Below are 27,836 nucleotides of genomic sequence, written 5' to 3' on the forward strand. Positions count from 1 at the left end.
TTGTCCCCGTATCGCCCAGTCTTGCGTTAAAATCTCCTCCTGTAAGTATTTTTTTTCATCTCCTTTTTCTTTTGTTTCTTTTCTATGTTTGTCTTGGTTTCCTCAATTTTCTGGCTATAAACGGTTATTATTTCCCATCGATTGTTATCCAGCTGTATTACTTTCTTCATTAGTCCGTTTTTATATTACTTCCCTTTTCCAATTCTTGGATTTCTTTTCGAATTCCCATTACTACTATCACACATATTCTTATATTTAATTTGCTTGTAACTATATTTAAAGAAGCTAATTCCTGAAAAAAATGTTGATTTAAAAATTCTGTATTTACACGAAATGAAACTTGATCAGTGATCACCAAATGATGTTAAATTGCCAGTTTGTCATAATATTAAATTAAAAATTTTAAAACTATTTTCTTTGTTTCTGGTTCGAATACATCTTAAAAAGCGCAACGCAAAAAAAGGAGCAAAATTTTAGAAGAACGGGGGTGCATGTAGAGAAAGTCGAAGTTTAGGTGTAAGAGAAGGAAGTATAGTAATCGATTAATTTTGATTTTTTTTTAATATATAGAATTGTCTTTCAACAATAGGACAGTTAAATATATTGTCAGTTTCTTGTTGGGAAAAGAAGACTTCGCGTATTAAGAAACAAATGGACCAAATATAAGCCCCGCCCACCCACCCCTTCTCGATTGTGATGAATGCTTTATTCATCGTGAGCTGGAGCGCGAACTTTACTTGCAAAATCCTCATTTCTCTACAAAAAATTAGCATATGAAATGTGTTTTTAAAAGGGTAGAATTTTCTAGAGAAATTTTGATGTTACAATAATTAAACTCCGCCCCTCATCTGATTAGGAATGAAAAACTCATCACAATTGAAATCGGGGCGGGTGGGTGGGGCTTAAAAAATTTCTTCTATTATCTCCCACAATATTTTCCCGCTTTGTCTTTTGATCCTCTTTTCCCTCCCTCTTCTTTATCTATTATTCCCCTTATCGCCCAGTCTTGCGTTAAAATCCCCTCCTGTAAGTATTTTTCCTTCTCCTTTTTCTTTTGTTTCCTTTTCTATGTTTATCTTGGTTTCCTCCATTTTCTTCCCATTGCTATTCCCCCGCTTACTTTCCCGTTTTTCTTTTGCTTTCCAAATTTTTCCCAGTTTTCTCTTTTGGACCCATGTCTCTACTAGCCCCACCACATCAAATTTTCCCACCTAGTCCCAGAACCCCTTTTCCTTTTTTCGCAACCCTTGGACATTCCAAAACAGTACCTTCACCCCTTTTTCTCCTAATTTTGAACCAGCTTCCCTTTTTCCGATTTTCCTATCGGCATCCTTTATTCCTTTGCCTTGTTTCCTTCCATTTTTCCTGTTTTTCTTCACTTTCTTTTGACTCCTTACTAAAAATTTTTTACCTTCTTGAGTCTGCCCTCTTCTTCACTCCATTCAAAATTTTCCTTTATTTCTCTATTTTGTTGCCTCTTCTTTTATTTTGATTTGAATTTTTCTTTCCGATTTCGTCAGATCATCATTTATGTAAATTGACGACCCTTTCAAGTTCTTCTTGTTTTTCTTTACATTTATTTTTGCTTCTCTATTTTCGAGTTCCACTACATAAACTGCTTCTGTTCTTCTTTTCCTATTTCTAATCCCATTATCACTACTTTGTTCCTTCTCTTTTCTCTCTCCATCCACTCTAGTTGACTTTCCAATTTACCCACTCTCTTTCCCATTTCTTCCTTAGCTCACTTTCATCCTTCTATACGCTTTAATTCTATCTATAATTAATTTAATAAATCATAAATTTGTTTGCCAATTGGCGCAGAGTTTTCCATAAAAGTTAACCACAATAAATGCAGATTTTGCCTTTGACTCGTCAAGGTTTATAATTGTCTGTTCTATACACTGAAAGGTATTACAATCAAACGTAAAAGCTTTTCCGGTAAATCTTGATAAAAAGTAGAAATCCTACGCCCGAGTTAAATACCGCTTTGGCCTGTTTGTCAACTGAATGAAAGCGAATAATGAACGTTTGGAAACAGAAATTAATGTAGATCCGAAAACTGATACGATTAGGTGACGTTTGAACTACGTTTTTCGCACAAAAACGACTAAAATTGCAACCTGTATGACTCCGAGTTTTTGAAATGAGTGAACGTGGTGTCAGTTTTCCGTTTCCACGTATTCGATTTCCACAAACCCCAGTAGTATTCTTAGCGTTTTTCGATCATTTTATTTGCATCGAAACATATCCATATTTATTCTATGCAAATAAATGCGCATATTTTGAGCAGAACCTATGCATATAATCCCGTACTTCACTAATCGCGGAAAAATCGTAGCAAAATATTTCCGAAAAAATTCCGGTGAGCTTTAATCAACATCGCGTTCGAACGCATACGAACTCTGTTTATCCAATTTATTTCTTAATTTTAACATTTGTTTTTTTATATTTAGATGAACACGAGGTTTGGTTTGTCCACCCATGTATGATTAGATTCGAATAAAAAAGCAAATTAGACCGATAAACATAACACAGAAAACACAAAATGAGATTTCTGTTTTGTTTTGATTATGGCTTACATTTTCGAAATCGTTCTTTTCATCTTGATGCGATGTTTACGTCCCTCTTTAAATATCAAAAGTTCCATCTCGTCGTTCCCCACGCCGCCTTTTCGCGTTTAAAAACGTCATCATCCTTATTTCGTTTGTAAAATTACTCTCAATGAGTTTATTTGTACCGCCACGCTTTGAATACCTCGCGAACAAAACCCTCAGAAATTTAAAAAAACCCTCCGCAATATTTCACTTTGTTTCGCAGCGGCAGCACAAGAAAACAGAGGTAAAAATTATTATTAGCATTCATTCCCTAACTTCGTTTCACTTAGTTACAAATAAAAGGCGCTGTTTACGATTGTGTTTTTTATTTATCCCCCGCTAAAAGTAAATTTCGCTTTCACCTCATGCGAAATTAATTATTAAGGTGCGACTCCCCGCCTGGACATTACGTGCAACACCGCGCAAGAAATTGATTTTTACAAAGTTAAATTTAACACATGAAAAGTGTCCGTTAAACTGAAATTTTCCTAGGGGTTGTTTTGCGGAGTTGTTTACAGTCTGTTTTTTGCTTCAGGTGTCGCCACCATGAGATGTTCCCAGCGTCTGATCGTCCTGCTAATTGCGACGTCGTTGTGCGTGTCCGCGGCGTCGAACACCTGGAAAAAAAAGGACAAGAAGACGAAAGCACAAAGGGAGGCGAATCTGTGCACGATGGAGGGAAACGCCGCCGCCTTGCATTGCGTCTGTGTGGGCGGCGCGCCGCCCGTCAACACCACGAGCGCTGAATGCTGGATCTTCACCGGGGTCTCCAAAGATCACAGCATATGGTCGCTGTTCGCGACCCAGCCCCACATCAACCAGCTCAAGATCTTGGTCAGGCCGCAGGGACTTTTCACCTTCATACCGACGAAAGGTTGGTTGGAAATTAAAAATTGCCCGGGCGTCGTTTGAAATTTTTTCGAATTTCCTGCGCGTCATCTACCCTGATACAATTTAATTAGATACAAAAACTTCCCAGACTCGGAAAAAACTTCGGTATTAAGATTGAAACGTCTGCCGCTGACACCCGACAACATGTAAATATTTCTCCGAATGCCCTACTTTTAAGCCACTCCGACCCTCCGAATCTTTAACAAAAACAACCATTCATAATCCATCACCTCCGTCACGAATTCCTTTTCAAATTCGATAAAACACCTTCTTCGCACACATCCCTATTCCCAAAAAACTCATATAAAATACACCCCGCATCAATTTATTTATCATTTGTCCAATTCTGACACGGCAGCCGTTAGAGCGCGCTCTAAATTTAGAAATACTCCCTTCTAAGTCGACTTTCCGCCATTCCGCATTTACGACCTACATAAAAATATTTCCGCATCTTTCACTTAGGTCTGCGCCACCTCTACCACCTCAAGGAGCTGCAGATAACGTACGCCAACATCAACGAGATCCATCCGTACGCGTTCGCCAACAGCTCCTCGCTGAGGGAACTCACCCTGGCGAGGAACCAGATCGTCACCCTGGACCACCACGCCTTCGCGCACCTCACCAACCTGACGGACCTCTCGCTGGAGGAGAACAGGATAGCGGAGATCAAGAGGGACGTGTTCGTGGATTTACCTAAGTTGCAAAAGCTATTCGCCGCCCATAACAACTTGAGCGTCATCCAGGAAGGCGCCTTCAGGTATACGTCAAAAAACAATACAATAAAGGCACTTTGAATTCGAATCGGGGGATTACGTTGTCACTTCAATCAAATACTGCTGAGATAACAATTTTGGGCTTGGGAGTAGTTCAGGGGCGAGTCGTAGGCTTGAAAGTGCCTCGTAGGTGAAAAATACCAGTACCAGAAAAAACTAAAGAGTGGGTCGTGATTGCACAATGCTTGTGCACCTACTTGTTTTTAAGATGGTAAAATGGGTTTTTATATAAGCCAAATTATGTTTGAGATGTTTTTAATAACCTAAAATGTTTCATTTAATTTAGAATTACACAACAAAATTATGAATAGCAATAATATATTGTCGCTTCAAACCCTGAACCCTATCTTGTCAGAACAGGTTCTGGAGGCAATGGACAATCCGGTAAGGTTCCCGGAAGCCTTGAATCCTTAAATGAGTTTTAAGAAATACTTCTTTTACGTTGGAATTTAAACCATTGACATCTTCATATTGATTCTGGATAACTTCAGCTACTAAACTTAAGGCGTGAGCCAAACATGTTACATGAATTAAGTTAGGATAAAATATTTCCAGATGTTTCCCACATTTAACCACGTATGCAGCGCTGTCCATTAGAAGCAGTTCTGGTCTTTCGTATTTGAGTCCCGTTCGCCATAATAATTATTTAAAATCATAAATTAATTCATTAATTATATTACCAATTTAAAGTGTTTTTTTTTTTTTAAATTAGACTGACCACTCCACAAAATATAATTCAGTTTTTATTTCACACTAAATAAAATAAACCAACGAATTTCAAAATTTGATCACATTCGATTGTTAAAATATAATTCAATTTTCATCTCACGCTAATTAAAATAAGCCAATGAAATACAAAAGTGGAGGTGGCCGGGGCTAGTTTTACCTTTTTGGTCTACATTCCACTCTTTATCAACATGAAATCCACTTTTCGTCCAATAAAATGCGTAATTAAAAGGAATATAGGGTGGGTGGGCGGGGCCACTTTGATATTGCCAAAATATAATTCAATTTTCATCTCACGGTAAATCAAATAAACCAATGAAATTCGACATTTTATCTACGTAAAATCAAACTTTCGTCCATTAAAATGAGCGAACAAAAAAAACGGGGTGGATGGGCCGGGCCACTTTAAATTTTTTTTAAATAAATTGACCACTTGCCAAAATAGAATTCAATTTTCATGTCACGCTAAATAAAATCAGCCAATGAAATCCAAAAGCGGAGGTGGGAGGGGTTAGTTTTACTTTTTTGGTCTACATTCCACTGTTTACCAACATAAAATCCACTTTTCGTCCAATGAAATGAGTGATCGGAAAGAAAACAGGGTGGGTGGGCGGGGCCACTTTGAAGTGTTTTTTTTTTTTAATAGACTGACCACTTCACAAATTATAATTCAATTTTTATTTCACACTAAATAAAACAAGCCAACGAAATTCAAAATTGAAGGTGGGTGGGGTTATTTTCAAAGTTTTTGTTCACATTCGACTTTTTCTCTACGTAAAATCAAAGTTTCGTCCATCAAAATGAGCGAACGAAAAGAAAACGGGGTGGGTGGGCGGGGCCACTTTAAAGTTTTCTTAATTAAATTGACCACTTGCCAAATTAGAATTCAATTTTGATTTCACGGTAAATAAAATGAGCCAATGAAATCCAAAAGTGAAGGTGGGTGGGGCTAGTTTTACCTTTTTGGTCTACATTCGGCTGTTTATCAACCTAAAATTCAATTTTCATCCAATAAAATGAGTAATCAGAAAGAAAACAGGGTGGGTGGGTGGGGCCACTTTGAAGTGTTTTTTTTTAAATAGGCTGACCACTTCACAAAATACAATTCAATTTTTATTTCACAGTAAATAAAATACACTAACGAAATTCAAAACTAAAGGTGAATTTATTCACATTTTATCTACGTAAAAATCAAATTTTCGTTCAATAAAATGAGCGATCAAAAAAAAAACGAGGTGGGTGGGCGGGGCCACTTTGAATTTTTTTTTTAATGACATTTGACTACTTGTTAAACTACAATTCAATTTTCATCTCACAATAAATAAAATAAACGAATGAAATTCCAAAGTGGAGGTCGATGGGGTTAATTTTACCTCTATATTTGGTCTAAATTCCACTCTTTATCAACACAAAATCCACAAAAGAAAAATTGGGTGGGTGGGCGGGGCCACTTTGAAGTTTTTTTTTAATTAAATTTATACTTTTGCCAAAATAGAACTCAATTTTCATCTGACGGTAAATAAAATAAACCAATGAAATTCTGAACTGCAAGTGGGTGGGGTTAGTTTACATATTTTTTTGTCTAAATCCAACTGTTTATCAATATAAAATCCAATTTTCGTCCAGTAAAACGAGTAATCAAAAAGAAAACGTGGTGAGTCACTTTGAATTTGAAGTTTGAAGGCTGCATATTCAAAGGAATTCTATAACGTCTTCCAGTTGTTGTTAGCGTTGGAATATTTGAAATTTGCGTGAAAAGAAATATTTCGAAATAATTTTGAAAAAATCGTAAAAATTTTGACAAAACTAGAAATGGCATGGAGTGAAGACTAAAAATCGACTGGCATTTGATAAGAACGTTGTCAACATTTCGTTACGAAGGCCTTCGAAGCTTTGACAATTTCGAAAAAATACGTTTCTGCTGTTGTTAATAGCCCAAAATTTCTAACTTCTATACAAAATCCAAATTTCAAGGCTATAAAAGTAGTAAAAATGCGTTTTCACGTCATTCATTAGTGGTAACCTTTGAAATTTTGAATGTTCGCAACGTAAAATTTTCGAAATTAAGTCATAATTTAGTACTGTCAAGGCCTTAAGGACTAAAAAGTGGTCGATTTTTGACAACTAGTTCGGTGAATTAACTCTGAAAAACCTCATGGCCTTGGAAATGCTAAAACAATTTGTCTGTGTTAAAGGCCTGTTATTTTTCAGTCACCAAAGTGAACCAAAACTTTGGATTTTTTTTATAAATAAGGTACTCAAAGGACTTCTGTAACATCTTCTAGTTGTTGAATCTTTGAAATTTCGGCAAAAAAAATATTTCGAATTAATTTTTTTAAACTTGTGGGAATTTTGACGACACTAAAAATCTCAAAAATCCGAGGACACTTCACTATATCGTCAACATTTTTGTCATTACGAAGATCTTCGAGGCTTTGAGAACACTGAAGTTACTTGGAATAACAACAATAATTAATTGATTCATTCCGCAACAAAACAGTTGCTAAAAAAATATTAAATAATTAAGTATGTAATTAATATTTAAATGATTAATTAAATTATATATTAACTATTATTATATCGGGCGTCTGGAAAATTGCCGATTAACTCTTCAATACGTTATGTACGGGGGTTTCTGGAGTCCCAAAGAATTATAAAAAAATGCTTTATGACATAGATTACGAAAAAAATCTAGTTTTATAAAAGTAAAACTGGCAACACTGCACGCACCTAACGCGTGAATACCTCCGGCTTACTTTTTGATTTTTTAGTAACAATGGTGACTGAAATTCCACCTTTTTTTTTAGGACAATAACCATAACAACCAACAGTCATTAATCGTTGGGCATTTATAAAATAATACTCCTATTTTTCATTAATAAATAAACCAAAAAAAAAAAAACATTGAACAAGACATTTATAAATTATAAACAAAAACAAAACCAAAAAAAATCTATTAAAGCATAACCAACTAAACACTAGAGAAGATATTCAAAATTCCTGCTTTGTCCATATAAGTAAGCTCGTAATGTTTCCAAATTTTGATCATTTTTTCTAAAAGTTAGTCATCAGTATTTGTTAAGATAAAACTGATTTTGGCAATGACTTACCCTCTAAGAAAAGAGAGGGTGGGTGGGCGGGGCTAGTATCTGATAAGATAAGACTGATTTTGGCAAATGAGATATACTCTCTAAGAAATGACAGGGTGGGTGGGCGGGGCTAGTATCTGCTAAGATAAGACTCATTTTGGAAAATGACATATCCTGTAAGAAAAGAGAGGGTGGGTGGGCGGGGCTAGTATCTGATAAGATAAGACTGATTTTGGCAAATGAGATATACTCTCTAAGAAATGACAGGGTGGGTGGGCGGGGCTAGTATCTGATAGGATAAGACTGATTTTGGCAAATGACGTTCCCTCTAAGAAAAGAGAGCGTGGGTGGGCGGGACTGGTAGCTGCTAAAGTAAGACTGATTTTGACAAATGACATATTCTCTAAGAAATTACTGGACGAACGGCTGGGGTTTGTATTTGCTAAGATAAGACTGAGAAAATCAGATAGCCGTCCTCTATTTTCTTATAAGATAGGTACCCCATTTGCCAAAATCAGTCTTAACTTAGCAGGAACTAACCCCGCCCACCCACCCTCTCTTTTCTTAGAGGGAATGTCATTTGCCAAAATCAGTCATATCTTATCAGATACTAGCCCCGCCCACCCACCCTCTCTTTTCTTAAAGAGTATCTCATTTGCCGAAAGCAGTCTTATCTTAGCAAGTACTAACCCCAGCCGCCCGTCTTCTATTTTCTTAGAGAATATGCCATTTGCTAAAATCGGCCTTATTTTGGCAGGTACTAGCTCCGCCCACTCACCCTCTCTTTTTTTAGAAGGAATGTCATTTGCCAAAATCAGTCTTTACAAGTACTAGACCCACCCACCCGCTCTCTCTTTCTTAGAGGGTATCTCATTTGCCAAAATCACTCTTATCTTAGCAGGAACTAGCCCCGCCCACCCACCCTCTCTTTCCTTAGAAGGTATGTCATCTGCCAAAATCGGTCTTTTTACATAAAAAATCTCCATGGGCCCGCAAAATAGTACACACACAAAACACCAGATTCCTTAATTTATCCGAAAATAAAATATCAGGGGACCTAAAATTAACAACGAACATTTTAAACGCACGCTTTTGGAAACCTTGACAATTTTTGATACGTCAAACATTTTTAACTGCTTACTCGATTTTTGCTAATTTGTACCTCGGTTTAAATCAGTCAAACATTGTTGTCAATTATCAAATTTTTACAAAAACAACACAACCATATCTTTGTACATTCTAACCGAAATGGTAATTAAACATGGTCATGGGCGAGAGAAATATGTTGAATATTTAACCAATTTTAAAATCAGTATAACTCCACCAAAATGTGAGAAGGAATGTTTTTACTATTTTTCCCAGATACCCGGTATTTGAATTAACACTATTATTTCAGAAATTAGGTCACAAGTTAATTTAAATCGATCCGATAAAAATGGATCTTTTTAATAATTAATAGAATTACCTACCTAATGACTCATTGATAAAACGTGCCACTGTTACATTATTGGTTTTTTCCAATATTTTCCATACCGGTAAATGTGATATACTAACTGCCTCCCAGATAATTTTCCCATTACAATGTTTGCAACGTATTGCCCATTAGAATTTGTAGTTTCATCTACTGCTACCCACATATCGTGAACCCCAATATATGTTCTAACTCTGTTGGAACAACGAAGTAAAAACAATTTTTTTGACGAATAATTAGAGCATAACTTCTTGTACCCCTATACCTAATTTCAGTTGTTTTGTACATTTACTTACAACCAAAATTATCTTGCCATAGTCTCAGAGTCGCAAGTAATTTTTAGTGGATTCTTAGGTTTTTGCTTCCAAGCCTAATAATTTTTTCTTTTCCTGCTAATTCAACCGCTAACTTAACTGAAACCTGGGTTTTTGGTAATTTTAGGCAGCTGGCCCACCTCCTCGAGCTGGAGCTCGACACCAACTACATCAGCGTGCTGACCCGGGACACCTTCACCGGTCTCGGCGAACTCAAGAAGCTCGACCTCAGCTACAACAAGATCCGGATGCTCGGCGACCTGACTTTCTCCGAGCTGTGGGTGCTGGAGGTGAGAATTCATTTTTATTCTTTTCGGGGGCGGTTTATCGCGGAACGAACGCGGTGTAAACGATAAACACAGTTAGACACGTCTCATTTGCCCCAGAATTTATTTCATTCGACGGCAGATATATGATTTGATAGCCCAGACTAAGGGGATTTGCCGAATGAATATGCTAACAAACCAAAGTTTACGATCCTTGCACCAGAACTTCGGTCATTAAATTTGTAAATAGCGAGGTGAGCCGTACTCCGCACGAACGCGACGTCTTCTATAGAGGCCAGGAACTACGGGGTTATAGTGCGCGAAATAATAGCCAGAGACAGTTAGATGAGGTTTTTCGGAAAAGTTGTTGGTTTTGCACTTTGCGGCGTTATTCCGCGGGATAAACGGCTATAAATTCGGGTGGTTATTGTGGGAGAGGCAAACTAGTGCGCTATATTTTGCTTTTTCGACAATTAAAATCGGGAAAAGTTTGAGCCGGGTGGTGCAGCTGGGTTGGAATTTATGACGCGTACGTATCCATTTACGTAATTTAATAAGTACGAGTTGGTCTGTGTTATAAAATGGCTATTTCGCACGAACTCCTCCAGAAAAATATGTAGCGAAATTCGTGGACGGTCTGGCCAGTGTTGTGTTAAATGAAGTAAATTTCTGTTTTCCGCCCACGACATTCTTGAAATTCGACTGCTAACTTATATGAGGAGATATGTTGCAGAAATTGATTAAACTGTATTGCAGATGCGGAATATTTGAAATAGTTTCCAGTAAACGAGCGTGCTCTAATTAAAACTATCAGAATAGCTACTGCGGAATATTGTTAATTAAATTATATCGGGTAAAGAGTGCCAGCTAATATCACCCAGCTTTTACAATAATCGTACCTTCCAGGGCGACAAATGTGACACTCTACAGACAACCATTCGACAAATAAATTTTAATCAACATACGTTGTACATTAATTGATTTTTTATCAAAGCGAACCGCATTAATTTATATGTAGATGAGTATCTCGTTTTATAAATTGCGTTCCCGTTGACAAATAACGCGCAAAATTAAAATTAGTTCGATGTATACCCACACCGAACTCCTATTCAAGAAATCCGAAAAGTCCTCACATCAATATAACTGATTTACACGGTGTCAGTACTTGTTTATTCCGCGTTATTAAGTTTGCAGTAAGTGCACTTAAGCAATTTAAAAGTGCAGCTAAATTCGCTCCGAAACATAAGTACATCTTTCGCTATTTTTCATAACCCCGAATAAACTTTACACGCCGCCTTCGTACGTTATAAAATTCCCACCCCTCCTTGCAAAAACTTAATTAAGAAACTAGCCCGGGACCAAGGAGACGCATTTAGCTCCACGCTCAATATGTGCAACATTTACTTTAATCCAGTCCGGGTATTGAGCTAGCACCGGTTAAGTTTTATTGACCGGTTTACCTAATTAAAATCGCTCCGGACTAAATTACCAATTCCAGGTACGACCATATTTTACGAGTTCGAGCCGGCTAATACGCGTCTCTTTCATTCTCGCTAATTTTAAATGACAATCACGGCAGAGCCGCGGATTAAATTCATTGTTTTAGGTGACGGTAACCGCTTTAGCGAATTTTAATTTTAATGCTAGCACTTTAATTTGATTACGCTGTTTAATATAAGAATTTAATTGACTTCATCGGTAATTCGCGGGCGATTATCGGGGCCGTTCGTTCCGTGGGACGACTTCTTAAATATGCCGCAATTAGGGAGGGCGACGAGTCCCGGCGCATCCGCCATTTTTGCTCGTTGATGCGAACGGTAAATATGTTTGCGGATTAAATGAAAGGTTTATTTAAGCGTATAGTGCTTTTTTGTTTTTGCGCGGTAATGGGTTGGTAATAAAGGGGTTCGAATTGATAGTTAAATTAAATTTGGCGGCGGGCGCGGTGAATGGGGGTTGCACTTTTATTATTTAGGGAACATGAAAATGGAAGTTTTTGGTTTTGTTGTTTTTGCATTAATACAAATTTGAGTATAGTGGTTGGGTTTGAATTAATGGTGATTGACGTGACAAATATATATTAAATAAAAAATTGGCGACGAGTCCATTTTTGCCTAAATCAATATTGTCATTGCGTTCTACTCTGACAAGTTGAAACATTTCAGACCCAAGAAATCTTCACATCAAAACAGACATCGCATTATCCCGGCGCCTCCACAATTTTTACGCAAATATTAAAAATTTGATTAATTTTTATCGGATTTTTTTTTTGAGAAGCGCGGATCTAGGTTTATTTTCCTTATATTTCTTGGAATATTATAATAAAACGGTGGTGTGGTTAGCAAAAAATTGTTTTTAGTCACATCGCGTCGGTACGAAAACTTGCTCATTTATCTCGCTCCAAATTTGTATTTGCTTCTTTATTTTACATAAAAAATTAGATATTTGAGGAAATTTACATACTGGTCCTAAAATATGACCTTTGACGTATAAGTTCCTACAAAATTCTTATACCATTTTTAAATTTCTTATTATCCCGGCGCCTCCACCATGTCTTTCGAAGAAATTTAAATTCGATTAATTAAATTGGTAAAGGGACATTCGCATTGGCACCTTGCTAAGGAGGAGGAATCTGAGCTTAGTTTCGTTATATCTCTTCGAATATTACAAAAAATTCGTAATGTTTTGTAGAAAATAATTTTTATCACATCGCTTCGAAAACTTGCTTATTTAAGCCGATTCAAATTTGTTCTTCCTTCTTTATTTTATTTAAAAATCAAGATATTTAAAGAAATCTACTACTTGGTCCTAAACTATATGGCTTTTGATGTATAAATTCTTATAAAATTCTTATATAAATTCATATTACCCGGCGCCTCCACCATTTTACGCAAGATCTTGAAATTTGGTTAATTAAATTGGGAAAGGGCCATTCTTATCGGAAATTTTCTCAGAAGCACGAATCTGAGCTTATTTTCGTTATATCTCTTCGAATATTTGAAAAAACCGTGATGTTTTGCAAAAACTATTTTTATCATATGGATTCGAAGACTAGCTCATTTATCTCAGTCCAACTTTGTATTTGCTTCTATATTTTATCTTAAAATTCAGATATTTAAAGAAATCTACTACTTGGTCCATAAGTATATGGCTATTGGCATTTAAATTCTTACATAACTTTTTAAATTTCATAATATTCCGGCGCCTCCACCATTTGTTACGCAAGAAAAAGTTTGATTAATTAAATTGGGAAAGGGTCATTGTTGTCAAAAATTTCTTCTGGAGCACGAATTTAATATTATTTTCGTTATGTCTCTTCGAATATTTGAAAAAAACCGTAAACTTTTTCAGAAAATAATTTTTATCATATCGATTCGAAAAAGTAGCTCATTTATCTCAGTTCAATTTTGTTTTTGCTTCTTCATTTTTCTCTAAAAATCAAGATATTTAAGGATATCTACCATTTGATTCTGAAAATTGTCGTCTGTTCAAATTCTTACAAAATTCTTGTATATTTTTAATCATTTTATATTATCCCGGCGCCTCCAAAATTTTATTAAAAATTTGCCAAATAAATTTCAGAAAAAAGCGCATTCTTATCGGAAACTTCCTCAGGAGCACGAATCTGAACTTATTTTCGTTATCTCTCGTTGAATATTACAAAAAATTGGTGACGTTTTACAGAAAATAATTTTACCACATCGGTTCTAAAATTTGCTCATTTATTTTGGGGCAAATTTGTACTTGCGGCTTTTACCTAAAAATCAGAATAGGTGAGAAAATCTACCACTTGCTTCTAAAATATAGTCTTTGAAATACACATCTCTTACAAAATTCTTATGTTTTTTACTTCCCCTTATTCCGGAGCCTCCACCATTTTTCTTAGAAAAATAAAATTTGATTCACTAATTTAGAAAAAGGCAGTCTTACAGAAAATTGACCCAAATTTAGATAATTTTTTGCAAAAATTAGTAATCAATACTTTCTAAGATTTTGGCAAATTACATAGCCTCTAAGAAAAAAGAGGGCGGGTGGGCGGGGCTAGTGTCTGCTAAGATCAAACTGATTTTTGCAAATGACATACCCCATAAGATAAGAGAGGGGGGGGTGGGCGGGGCTAGTATCTGCTAAGATAAAACTGATTTTGGCAGTTGACACACCCCCTGAAAAAAGAGAGGGTGGGTGGGCGGGGATAGTACTTGCTAAGATAAAAGTGATTTTGGCAGTTGACACACCTTCTAAAAAAAGAGAGGGTGGGTGGGCGGGGCTAGTAGCTGCTAAAATTAGACCGATTTTGGCAAAGGACATATCCTGTAAGAAATTTAATTAAATCATAAGAAAAATCACTAGACGCGCCAAAGCACTTTCAAATTCTTTCCAAACAGGAATACCTATAACCTCAAAATTGTTTTAAATTAAAAAAAAACCTAAATAAACACAAAAATGTCAGGTCAGAATTTTCCAAAAATAGAACACCAAAGTCCCCCAAAATTGTTTTAAATAATCTACAAAAAAAATATCCATGGGCTCCCAAAATAATACACCATGCGGCACTCAAAGCTTTTTCAGATTCCTAAAAAGTCAATTGCCAAATTCAGTCTTAACAGGTACTAGAACCCCCCCACCCGCTCTCTCTTTTCTTAGAGAGTATTTCATTTGCCAAAATCACTCTTATCTTAGCAGCTACTATCACCGCCCACCCGCTCTCTCTTTTTTTAGAGGGTATCTCATTTGCCAAAATCGGTATACTTTTAGCAACTACTAGTCCCGGTCTTTTTACAAAAAGTTCCTTCAAGCCAGGACAACACCAGATTCCTTAAAATTTCTCTGAAACTAAAACACCAGAGGACCTAAAATTAACTGCAAAAATTTGAAACGTAGGATTATGAAAACTTTGACAATTTTTGATACGTCAAATATTTTTAACTGTTTATTCGATTCGTCCTCAGAAGCACGAATCTGAGCTTAATTTCGTCATCTCTCTTTGAATATTACAAAAAATTCTGGACGTTTTACAGAAAATAATTTTTATCACATCGGTTCGAAAATTTGCTCATTTATTTTGGGCCAAATTTGTACTTGCTTCATTCTTTTATCTAAAAAGATCAGAATAGGTGAGGAAAAACACTACTTGGTTCTAAAATATAGTTTTCGACATACAAATTTCTTACAAAATTCTTATGTATTTTTATTTCATATTATCCCGACGCCTCCACCATTTTTCGCAAAACATAACTTATACCCTCTAAGAAAAGAGAGAGTGGGTGGGCGGTAGTAGCAGCTGCTAAGATAAGACTAATTTTGGCAAATTATTGATAAAATGTTATTTTTCATTGATAAATAAACCAAAAAAAAACATTTAATAAGACATTTATAAACTATAAACGACAACTAAATAAAAAAAAATCCATTAAAGCATAACCAACTAGACACTAGAGAAGATGTTCAAAATTCCTGCCTTGTGCATATAAGTAAGCTCTTAATGTTTCCAAATTTTGATCATTTTTTGTAAAAGGTTTCAGTATGAGAATATGTCATTTGCCAAAAGCGGTCTTATTTTAGCAGCTACTAGCCCCGCCCACCCACCCTCTCTGTTCTTAGAGAATATCTCATTTGCCAAAATCAGTCTTATCTTATCAGATACTAGCCCCGCCCACCCACCCTCTCTTTTCTTAGAGGATATGTCATTGCCAAAATCAGTTTTATCTTAACAAATACTGATGACTAACTCCCGAAACCCCCGTACATAATGTAGGTACTGAAAAGTTAATCCGCCATTTTCCAGACATCCAGTATAATAATATATAATAGTTAATTATTTAATTATTAATTATTCCATATTTTTTTAGCAATTGTTTTGTTGAGAAATGAATGAATGAATTATTGTTGTTATTACAAGTAACTTCAATGTTCTGAAAACCTTCAAGATCTTCGTAATGTAAAAAAAAGTTGACGATATTGTCAAGTGTGTCCTTGTGTTTTTTGTCCTCAGATTTTTGACATTTTTAGCATCGTAAAAATTCCCATGAGTTTAAAAAATTAATTCGAAATATTTTTTTACCCAAATTTCAAGGTTCAACAACTAAAAGACGTTACAGAAGTCCTGTGAGTACTTTATTTCTAAAAAAATCCAAATGAATCTTTTCATAGTCTTCAAGGCTTTGACAGGACTAAATTACCAGAATTCAAAATTTCAAACGAACGAATGACGTGAAAACGCATTTTTACTACTAAGACAAAAGAAGGCGGGTGGGTGGGTTTGGTACCTGCTAAGATAAAACTAATTTTGGCAAATGACATTCCTTCTAAGAAAAGAGAGGGTGGGTGGGCGGGGCTAGTACTTGCTAAGGTAAGACTGATTTTGGCAAATGAGATGCCCTCTAAGAATAGAGAGGGCGGGTGGGCGGGCCTAGTACTTACTCTTCAAAAAAGAAACACCAGACATCTAAGATTCTTTCGAAATTTTTCAAAAACAAGACACCACGGGGCCCCGATATTATATCAAAAATAAAAGACTAGGAGCCTCGGATTCTTTTAGGATCTTCAAGACAAAACGCTGGGGAAACTTGAGACTTTCAAATTCTTAAAAAAATATCAGGAATTCTCGAGATTTTCCCGAATTTTCTCAAAAACAAAAAACACTAGAAACACTTGAATTTTTTTCAAATTCTTCAAAAAAAGACAACAGATCTTCTCGAGATTTTTTCAAAATTTTTCACAATCAGAACACCAAAAAGGAAGTATTTTCAAATACTTCAACTTTATTTTTAATATTAAAAACACTAAGAATTCTCGAAATTCTTTTAAATTCTTTCAAAAACAAGGCCCCACGGGCCCCGAAATTCTTTCAAATTCTTCAAAAAACCATCAGAAACACCCGAGATTCTTTCAAATTCTTCAAAAAACAAAACATTGACAGTTCTCGAGATTCTTCTAAATTCTTTTAAAAACACGACACCAAAGGATCCCGAGATCCTTCCACATTCTTAAAACAACCGAGGTTCTGGATATTAATTTAAATTCTTTCAAAAACAAGAAACTAGGGGTCCAAGATTCTTTCAAATTCTTCAAAAAAAAATATAATCTCGAGATTCTTTTAAATTCTTTAGAAAACAACAAACCAGGGACTTCCGAGATTCTTTCAAACAAACACCACCAGGGGAACAAGATTTTTTTAAATTCTTTCACAAAGAAAACATCAAAAACCCTAGAAATAATTCTTTCAAATACTTCAAAATTTTATATAAACTCGGCGCCGCCACCGTTTTTACTCACAATTAAAATTTACCTAATTAATTTCAGAAAAAAGCTCATTCTTATCGGAAAGTTCCTCAGAAGCACGAATCTGAGCTTATTTTCGTTATCTCTCTACGTTTTGCAGAAAACGGTTGGAAAATTTGCTGATTTATTTTGGCTCAAATTTGTACTTGCTTCACACTTTTTTCTAAAAATCAGAATAGGTGAGGAAATACACCACTTGATTCTAAAATATAGTCTTTGACGTACGAATTTCTTACAAAATTCGTATGTTTTTTAATTCCATATTATCCCGGCGCCTCCACCATTTTTACACAAAAATAAAATTTATATAACTAATTCAGAAAAAGGCCATTCTTACAGTAAGTTGACTCAGGAGCAGGAATTTGGGTTTATTTTTCTAGTATCTCATCGAATATTAAAAAAAAACGGGGTGTTTTACAAAAAATATTTTTTTTAACATCGATTCGAAAACTAGCTCATTTATCTCGGTCTAATTTTGCATTTGCTTCTAAAATTAGTCTTTGGCGTAAAAATTCTTACAAAATTCTTCTATAATTTCTTTATTATTATATATTATCCCGGCGCCTCCACCATCTTTACTCAAAATTAAAATTTGCCTAATTAATTTCTGAAAAAACCCAATCTTATCAGAAATTTTCTCGGCATCACGAATCCGTGCTCAGTTCGCGTTTTTCTCGAAACTAGTTCTCGCCACGCTAGTAAACTTGATTAAAAACGTCCCCGGAGCCATCCAAACTGAAATTTTTCACCTCTACTCCCCGAATTTGATTTAAGCTTGCAGCACAACCGTTGCGACTTATCGTTACACAACAAAACAAACTCTCCCCGTTACTCATGGGGGAAATTGACTTATCAGTAAAACAAAGCAAACGATTTTTCTGGCGCCTGCACCATTCTGCTGTCACGCGAAACCCGGTCGCCGCACTTACGGCCCTAATACATTAAAAAACAAAATAAAATCCAAACTAGATGCCCTCCGTCCACCACCAAATCCAAGCGACGCCATTCCCGATAATCCCTTAATCCATTCACGCGAATAAATTAAAGCGGGTGCTAATCCGACCGATATGTTTTTTCAACCTCTTAACTCTGAATATACATATTCGGCCATAAAACCGGCTCTGTCATGTATGAGAATTCTTTCTTGGAAAGTTGAGCCGCGTTCCCTATTGTAGATAAGACGATTTTAATTACGGTCTGTTTTCGAATGTGCATGTACGAAATACAAAGGATGATACGTTTGTGAAAGTTGGATAGTTTATGGGTTTGTGGTTGTCACATTGTGGTTGAAATTAAGTCAAGTTCCCAGTTCGCAACACCAGAATTGTCGACGAGTTGAATGGGGAGTAGTGTGTTCGACAACATTCGGGGGTTGAATATTTAAATGTTCGTTCTTTGGAGGGGGGGTTGTCGGACAGGTCGAAATACTGTTCAATATTTTATTGTTTGCGCAGCGTGGCGGTTAAACAATTATGCAAAATTTTAATAAATGATAACGCCGGCGTTAATTTTAAATTTTATTGTGCAAATACGGGAACGATAATTCGAAAAATATTCCAGTGGAGAGCTATAGTTCGCGTTGAAATATGCACACAATGGAAGCTCGTAAGCTCACATTGTTAACATTTATTTAGAATTTGGGATTATTGATGGTTTTTCGAGCTCGTTTATTTACTAACTCCGGTGATTATTTATACACCCAGACGGAATTCTTCTACAGCTTGATTTTTCGCTTCCTTTTACAAGGTATTTTCGCAACGCGATGTTATTTATTCCGATGTATTTTTTCTGTTTGATATGACAAGCAGCACTGGCCACGTTAAAATATTTGAAAACGCAAAAGAGGAATACAAAAGAGCTTGTTTTTGTTTTAAAGCTAAACATGATTGTCGATTTGAACGAACGAACGTTGCTGTCAGCGGTACAAACCTGTACAAAGCATTAAAATCGCAATATTTCTACAGGGTAGCAAATTTTTGTACACCTCACCTTTGAAATCTTGTTTTCGATGCTAGACTTAAATGAATATTAAAACATACTTGCTGCTCATTGTTTTTGCAATCTTATTACGCTTTTAGTACGGAGTCAAAGAGATTGTTAAATTTGTTGCGTAATAATTTAGGACGGAATTGTGTACTTTCGCTGCGAGATTTTATGAAATTTATGGAATTTGCGAGCGCCGCGACGGGGAATTCAATGGAAACATGGCCAAAGCGAGGTGCGATGGAAACAAGGTGCTATTTCTTCATCACTACAACTAAGTTTGAGAAATTTCGCAGACGAATCCGTCCCTCAGTAAAACATTCCGCTTTCAGTCGAAAAATTAAAATAAAAGCACTTTCAACACGTAAATTACATAGTAATGCAAGTTAATTAAAAGCTTTAGCGTCCGTTCATTAATCTTGCATCGGATTTATGAAAATATTGCTGGAAATATATATACGGCAATCAGATTAAAACCTTCGTGTCGCATGAATAGTTTTAAATCAAAATCAATATTTAATCTGTATTTACAAACTCGAAACGTAGTTAGATTTTGTTGCCGCAATGTTGAACCAATTGATTGTTTTACGGAAAAGCGGTATTAATTTAATTGAAAATTGAGCCGTTTTATTTTATCGTTACAAACGCCGATCTAAATTTATAACATAATAATATCTTAATTAACAACCGGCCGGTTCGAAAAAAAAAAATATGGGTCCGGGACACGCACCATTAATCTGGATTCGCCATCAATATTATTTTTATAAGCCAGTAAAGCACGTTTTTACAAGGCGGCATGCGCGCTATGAATGAAACGCCAGATTAGATTTTTATTTAAAATTAAAGCGGCTCTAGTATGTAGGTGTTTTAAATTCTGTATCGATTGAGGGGTTTATTTATTGCAGGAACTCAATCTGGAGCATAATCAGATAGAATTAATAGCGAATCGTGCTTTCGCCGGACTCAACCATCTGAGGAAGCTCACTCTGAGCCACAACCGGCTGGCGGTGTTGTCGGGTGGGCTTCTGGGAGGCGTTCCCACTATTATCCATCTAGATCTACGCTCTAACAACCTTGAAACCATCACGTACGACAGCGTTCAGCCCATCATTCATAATTTGAGAAATGAGAGCAGCTACTTCTACATTGCAGGTAAGAAATTTATCTCCGGTGAGTTATTTCGAGAGGAGGCCGAAGCTAGAACGGTCTGGCATACGTGAGAGGGAGAGGAGATTCGCGACGAAAAGCTTCGGATGTTTATGTTTCGGTATTTCATGTGTATTTTAATAACATTGATTAATGGGGGAAAGTTTTCTCGGATAAATCTTCACCAAAGTGGATATGAATGGTAATGACGTTCTATGACCGGGTTAAATGTAGAACAGGATCAAGGAGTCGCGGCAAAAGTTATCGTTCCTACGAGAAAAGAGAAATTTTACTTCCAAGGATTGTTACTTTAAGTTACAACTAACTTCATCTTTAGGGTTTAGTAATACGTAGGAAAGGAAAATAAGAACTTTGACATTTTCACTTTCAGGGAATTTTCTTTCCTTTCTAACAAATGTTTCAGGGATAACGGTGTTTTATTTTGGAAAAAAGGGCACTTTTATTGGAAAAATTTGAAAAAATATCAAGTATGTGTGTGGGTTTTTTTTGATGAGTGAAATAATATCGGGGATCCAAGTGTTCTATTTTGAAAGAATTTAAAAAATTCTTGGTGGTTCTCGTGCTTTATTTTTGAAAAACCCCTGGTATTTTATTTTCGGAAGAATTTGAAAAAATCTCGACAGCTTTCACTTTTTTTTTGAAAAAATTTGGAAAAACCTGGTGTTTAGTTTTCGGCAGAACTTGAAAGAATCTAGGCTGCCTCTAATGTTTTTTTTTTTTGAAAAATTTGAAAGAATTTCGGAGGACCCAAGTGTTAATCTGAAAAAAAAAATTCAAGGTCCAATACGCCCATAACGTTTTTTTTTTTTTGGAAAAATTTGAAAAAATTTCGAGGTCCCCTAGCGGTTTCAGAAAAAAAAAATGAAAAAATTTGGACGGCCTATAAAATTTGAAAAAACCTTAGGGACCCTTAGGACTTTTCATTTTAATTTGTAATAATCTAAGAATCTCGGGAATCCCTGGTGTTTAGCTTTCGCCAGAATTTGGGAGAATCTGGAAGGCCTCTCATACTTATATATTTTTTTTGGAAAATTTGAAAGAATTTCGAAGGACCCAAGTGTTTTATTTTGGAAGAATTTAAAAAATTGTCGGTGGACCCTGGTGTTCTAGTGGTTTTTTTTGTTTAGTAAGAATCTCAGAGATTTGTAGTGTTTCGTTTTCGAAAGAATTTGAAAGAATCCTCTTTTTCTTTAAATTTTAAAGGATCTATGTTTATTTTTTGCAGAATCTAAAGAATATCGGAATCTCTTGATATTATATTTTCTAAGTATTTGGAAGAATCTCGGGGCCACAATTTAAAAATTTGAAAAATTCTCACTGGCCCCTAGTTTTTATTTTTGGAAAAATCTCAGGGATCCCTAGTGTTTTTTTCTTTGAAAAAATTTCCGGTTTCATTTTTTATTTTGGAACTATTTGAAAAATCTCGATGGCCTTTAGTGTTTTACTTTGGAAAAGTAAAAACTTAAAATTTGAAAAATTGAGAACGGGAAAAATTGCAAATTTCAGTTTCTCGATTTATCAATTTTCAAATTTTGTGGTTTTTCAATGTCCGGATTTTTCAATTTTTCAATCTCTCGATTTTTTTCCACCTTTCGTTAAATTAGAGAACAAGAACAGTCGAGAAATTTACACATTAAAAACTGAAAATTCAAGAAATTGAAAAATATAAAAATTCAGAAATCGAAATTTTGAATAATCGAAAAATTCAGGTCGAGAAATACAAAAATCGGCATCGAAAAATCCAGAAAATGAAAAACCGCAAAATTTAAAACTCGAAAAATCGAGAAACTGAAAAATTTTTATTTGCTGGGTTTTCGATTTTTCGAACTCGATTTTTCAATCTGCCCATTTTTCGACTTTTTGAAAAATTGAAATATCGAAAAGTTGAAAAATCGAGAAACAGAATAGTCGGAGTTTTAATAATTGAAAAATAGAAAAGTCGAAAAATCGAGGTCGCGAAATAAAAAAAACGAAAAGTCGGTCAATCGAAAAATCCAAAAATTGAAAAACCGCAAAATTTAAAACTTAAAACTTAAAAAAGTCGAGAAATATAGAAATTGCAAATTTCAGTTTCTCGATTTCTTAATTTTTAAGTTTTGTGGTTTTTGAACTTCCGGATTTTTCGATTTTTCAATCTCTCGAAAGAACCGAAAAATTGAAAGATCGAAAAATCGGAAAAACGAAAACTCTGAAAACCAAAATATTGAAACTCGATTTTTCGACCTGTCGGTAAATTAAAAAAGACTAAAAATTGAAAAACCAAAGAATCGAAAAATTGAAAAATCGAAAAATCGGAAAAACGAAAACTCTGAAAACCGAAATTTGATATTTCGGAAAACGGAAAAAACACAGAAATCGTGAAATCCAACTCGAAGAGTCGATGAATTCGAAAATCGAAAAAATTGAAAAAACGAATACTCAAAAATTCGAAAAACCCAAGTTCCAACAGTAGAGAAAATCACTTATTAAAAAACTGAAAATTCAAGAAACTGAAAAATCTAAAAATTGAAAGATCGAAAATTTGGATAATCGAAAAATACAGGTCGAGAAACACAAAAATCGGAGTCGAAAAATCCAGAAACTGAAAAACCGCAAAATTTGAAACTCGAAAAATTGAGAAACTGAAAAATCACCAATTTTAATTTCTGGATCTTACATTTTTATGTTTTGCGGTTTTTAATTGCTGGAATTTTGGATTTTTCACTCTGTCCATTTTTCGATTTTTTGAAAAATTGAAATATCGAAAAATGGAAAAATCGAGTAGGAATTTTGAATAACTGAAAAAGAGAGAAATCTAAAAATCCCAAAAATTGAAAACCCGCAAAATTTAAAATTTAAAACTCAAAAAAGTCGAGAAATTGAAAAATTGCAAATCTCATTTCCTCGATTTCCTAATTTCTGAATTTTGTGGTTTTTCAATTTTCGAATTTTTCGACCTTTCGGTAAATTAAAAAAAATCTAAAAATTGAAAACCGAAGAACCGGAAAATTGAAAAAACGAAAAGTCGGTTAATCGAAGTCAGAAATTGAAAAACCAAAAAAGTCGAAAAATCGAAAAATTGCAAATTTCAGTTTCTCGATTTTTTAATTTTTAAGTTTTGTGGTTTTTGAATTTCCGGATTTTTCGATTTTTCAATCTCCCGATTTTTCGAACTTTGGGTAAATTAAAACAATTTAAAAATTGAAAAACCGAAGAACCGAAAAATTGAAAAATCGGAAATGAAATTTGATATTTCAGGAAATCGAAAAAAGTACAGAAATCGAAATCAAAAAATCGAAAACTTGAAAAATCGGGAAATCGAAACGTTGAAGATTTCGAAAATCGAAAAAATTTAAAACCGAGAAATTGGAAAATCGCAGGGTCGAAAATTCGAAAAGCCGGAAAAACGTTGGATCCGACAGTCGAAAAATAGAAAAATCGGAAAACTGACACATTAAAAAAATGTAAATTCAAGAAACAAAAAAAGTCGAAAATTTGAATAACTGGAAAATCCAGGTCGAGAACAAAAATCGGAGTCTAAAAATCCAGAAACTGAAAAACCGCAAAATTTAAAAACTTGATAAACTGAGAAAATGAAAAATCACAAATTTCAACTTCTCGGTTTTTTCATGTTTATGTTTCTGCCGTTTTTCATTGCTCGATTTTTCGATTTTTCGACTTCGATTTTCAATCTGTCCATTTTTCGACTTTTTGGAAAATTGAAATATCGAAAAATTGAAAAATCGAAGAACTACTGCAAACCCGAAAAATCGAAAAAATCATAAATCATGAAATCGAAAAGTCAAAAAATTGGAAAAGCGAAAAATTGAAAAATCGATAAAATGATTAATAAAATCCAGTAATCGAAAAAGTGGAAAATCGAGAAACAGAAAAATCGGAGTTTTGAATAATTGAAAAATAGAGAAATCGAAAAATCGAGGTCGAGACACACAAAAAAAGAAAAGTAGATTAATCAAAAAATCCAGAAATTGAAAAACCGCAAGACTTAAAACTTAAAAAAGTTGAGAAATTGAAAAATTGCAAATTTCAGTTTTTTAATTTTTAAATTTTGTGGTTTTTCAATTTCCGTATTTTTCGATTTTTCAATCTCTCGATTTTTCGACCTTCCGGTAAAAAAAATGTAAAAAATGAAAAACCGACGAACCGAAAAATAAAAAAATCGAGAAATCGAAAAAACAAAAACTCTGAAAATCGAAATTTGATATTTCGGAAAACGGAAAAAACACAGATATCGAGAAATGAAAAAATCGAAAACTTGAAAAATCGAAAAAGTCGAAGAATTCGAAAATCGAAAAAATTGAAAAATCGAATACTCAAAAATTCGAAAAACCCAAGATCCAACAGTCGAGAAATTTACACATTAAAAAACATTAAAAATTCAAGAAACTGAAAAATCTAATTATTGAAAAATCGAAAAAAATTTGACTAATCGAAAAATCCAGGTCATGAAATACAAAAATCGGAGTCAAAAAATCCAGAAACTGAAAAACCGCAAAATTTAAAACTCGAAAAATTGAGAAACTGAAAAATCACAAATTTTAATTTCTCGATTTTTCAATCTGTCCATTTTTCGACATTTTGAAAAGTTGAAATATCGAAAAATCGAGAAACAAAAAATCGGAGTTTTGAATAATTGGAAAATTTGTTGAAAAATCGACGTCGCGGAATAGAAAAAACAAAAATTCGGTTAGTTGAAAAATCCAGATATTGAAAAACCTCAAAATTTAATAGTCGAGAAACGAAAAATTGAAAAATCGGAAATGAAATTTGATGTTTCGAAAATCGAAAAAAGGACAGAAATCGAGAAATCAAAAAATCGAAAACTTGAAAACCGAAAAATTGGAAAATTGAAGAGTTGAAGATTCCAAAAGCCGGGAAAAAGTGAGATCCGACAGTCGAAAATTAGAAAAATCGAAAAACTGGCGCATTAAAAAATTGAACATTTAAAAAACTAAAAAAGTCGAAAATTTCAATAACCGGAAAATCCAGGTCGAGAAATACAAAATTCGGAGTCCAAAAATCCAAAAACCGAAAAACCGCAAAATTTAAAAACTTGAAAAACTGAGAAAATGAAAAATCACAAATTTCAACTTCTCGGTTTTTTCATTTTTATGTGTCTGTCATTTTTCATTGCTCGATTTTTCGATTTTTTGACTTGGGTTTTCAATCTGTCCATTTTTCGACCTTTTGAAAAATTGAAATATCGGAAAAATCAGAAATCATGAAATCGAAAAGTCAAAACATTCGAAAAGCGAAAAAAACGAAAAGTCGGTTAATCAAAAAATCCAGAAATTGAAAAATCGGAAAATTTAAAACTTAAAACTTAAGAAAGTCGAGAAATTGAAAAAATGCAAATTTCAGCTTGTCGATTTCTTAATTTTTAAGTGTTGTGATTTTTCAATTTCGGGATTTTTCGATTTTCCAATTTTCCGATTTTTCGAACTTTCGGTAAATTAAAAAAAATCTAAAAAATGAAAAATCGAAAAATCGGAAAGACGAAAAGCTGAAATCCGAAATTTAATATTTCGGAAAACGGAACACACAGACATCGTGAAATCAATAATCGAAAACTTGAAAAATCGAGAAGTCGAACAGTCGAAGAATTGAAAAATCGAAAAAATTGAAAAATCGAAGAGTCGAAAATTCGAAAAACGCAAGATCCAACAGCCGAGAAATTCACAAATGAAAAAACTGAAAATTCATTACGGTGAAAAATCGAAAAATCCAAGTCGAGAAATACAAAAATCGAAGTCGAAAAATCGAGAAACTGAAAAACCGCAAAATTTAATACTCGAAACATTCAGAAACTGAAAAATTACAAATTTTAATTTTTCGATGTTACATTTTTGTGTTTTCTAGTTTTTAATTGCTGGATTTTTCGAGTTTTCGACTTCGATTTTTCAATCCGTCCATTTTTCGACTTTTTGAAAAAATGAAATATCGAAAAATTGAGGAACTGCAAACCGAAATCGTGAAATCGAAAAGTCAAAAAATTGAAAAGCCGGGAAATTGAAAATTTGTAAATTTCAGTTTCTCGATTTTTCGACCTTTCGATAAATTAAAAAAAACTAAAAGCTGAAAAATCCAACACTTGTAAATCGAAAAGTCGAACAACCGAGGAATTCGAAAATCGAAAAATTGAAAAATCGAAGAGTTGAAAATTCCAAAAGCCGGAAAAACGCAAGATCCAGCAGTCGAAAAATAGAAAAATCGAGAAACTGACGCACTAAAAAATTGAAAATTCAAGCAACTGAAAAATCTAAAAATTGAAAAATCAAAATTTTGAATAATCGAAAAATCTAGGTAGAGAAATACAAAAATCGGAGTTAAAAAATCCAGAAACTGAAAAACGGCAAAATTTAAAACTTGAAAAATCGAGAAACTGAAAAAGTCACAAATTTCAATTTCTCGATTTTACATTTTTTCATATTTTCGTAAGAATCTCGAGGGTCTCTGGTGTTTTGTTTTTGGAAGAATTTGAAAAAAATCTTTAGGATCCCTTAAGTTTCATTTTTGGAAAAAATATTAGTTAGTGTCTTTTTTTTTTGGAAAAAGTGTTTAAGAATTTTGGGAACCATTAGCATTTTCCTTTCGAACGAGTTTAAAATAATCAATGGGATCCATAGTATTTTTTTAAACAATGTAAAAATAACTTCGAGGTCCTTCGTGTTTTTATTTTGAAAACTATTTGAAACAATCTGAAGGATTTCCGATTTTTCATTTTTTAATATAATCGAAATAATGTTGAAGGTCCCAATGTCTTTTAGGAATTAAAAAAAACTTCGGAGCCACTGGTTATTTATTTTTGAATTTTTTTTTAATCTCGAAATAACTTGGTGTTTTACTTTTCAAAAATTGTAAAAGGCTTGGATTTGTATTTTTTTGTAAACATTGAGTACTCTGAAGTCTTCTGGAGTTTTATTTTTGCAAAAATCTGGTATTTTATTAAAGGAAGATTGAATCTATTTCGATTCCAAGTATTTTTCAAGAATTTAAAAAAATGTGGTGTTTTGTTTTTGGAAATGAGAACATTTAACGTATTTCTATGCAATTAATTAAGTTGGTCGAACTTTTCGCAAAATTGGATCACTTACTTTAATCCGAATCTGTGCTTGTTTTGTTAATCTGTTCAGATATTAAAATACATTATTAATCGCCAAGCTTCTTAAAAAATTCTCGAATCAATTTTTAATTAGTTTTTATCCCGGCGCATCCACCATTTTTGCAAAAATAAATTTTGTGAAATCCGCCCGGAAAAGACGCTTTCTAACCGGAAATTTC

General features: G+C 34.2%; 1 protein-coding gene across 1 annotated transcript in view; it reads left to right on the forward strand.

Moving 5' to 3' along the window:
* The window catches only part of LOC135123902 (connectin-like), a 435,940-nt gene that overhangs the window by 296,139 nt on the left and 111,965 nt on the right, over nt 1-27,836 (forward strand). Inside the window, exons 4-7 of the mRNA XM_064048766.1 lie at nt 3,130-3,468; nt 3,948-4,242; nt 9,986-10,148; nt 20,294-20,540. Coding sequence (XP_063904836.1) covers nt 3,141-3,468; nt 3,948-4,242; nt 9,986-10,148; nt 20,294-20,540 — 1,033 coding nt within the window. The 5' untranslated portion in view covers nt 3,130-3,140. The remainder of the gene's footprint in view (nt 1-3,129; nt 3,469-3,947; nt 4,243-9,985; nt 10,149-20,293; nt 20,541-27,836) is intronic.

This window comes from Zophobas morio, unplaced genomic scaffold (assembly GCF_036711695.1).
Source record: "Zophobas morio isolate AGI-343-1 ecotype UQ-CSIRO unplaced genomic scaffold, CSIRO_AGI_Zmor_V1 ptg000002l, whole genome shotgun sequence".
NCBI classification, from domain to species: Eukaryota; Metazoa; Arthropoda; class Insecta; order Coleoptera; family Tenebrionidae; genus Zophobas; species Zophobas morio.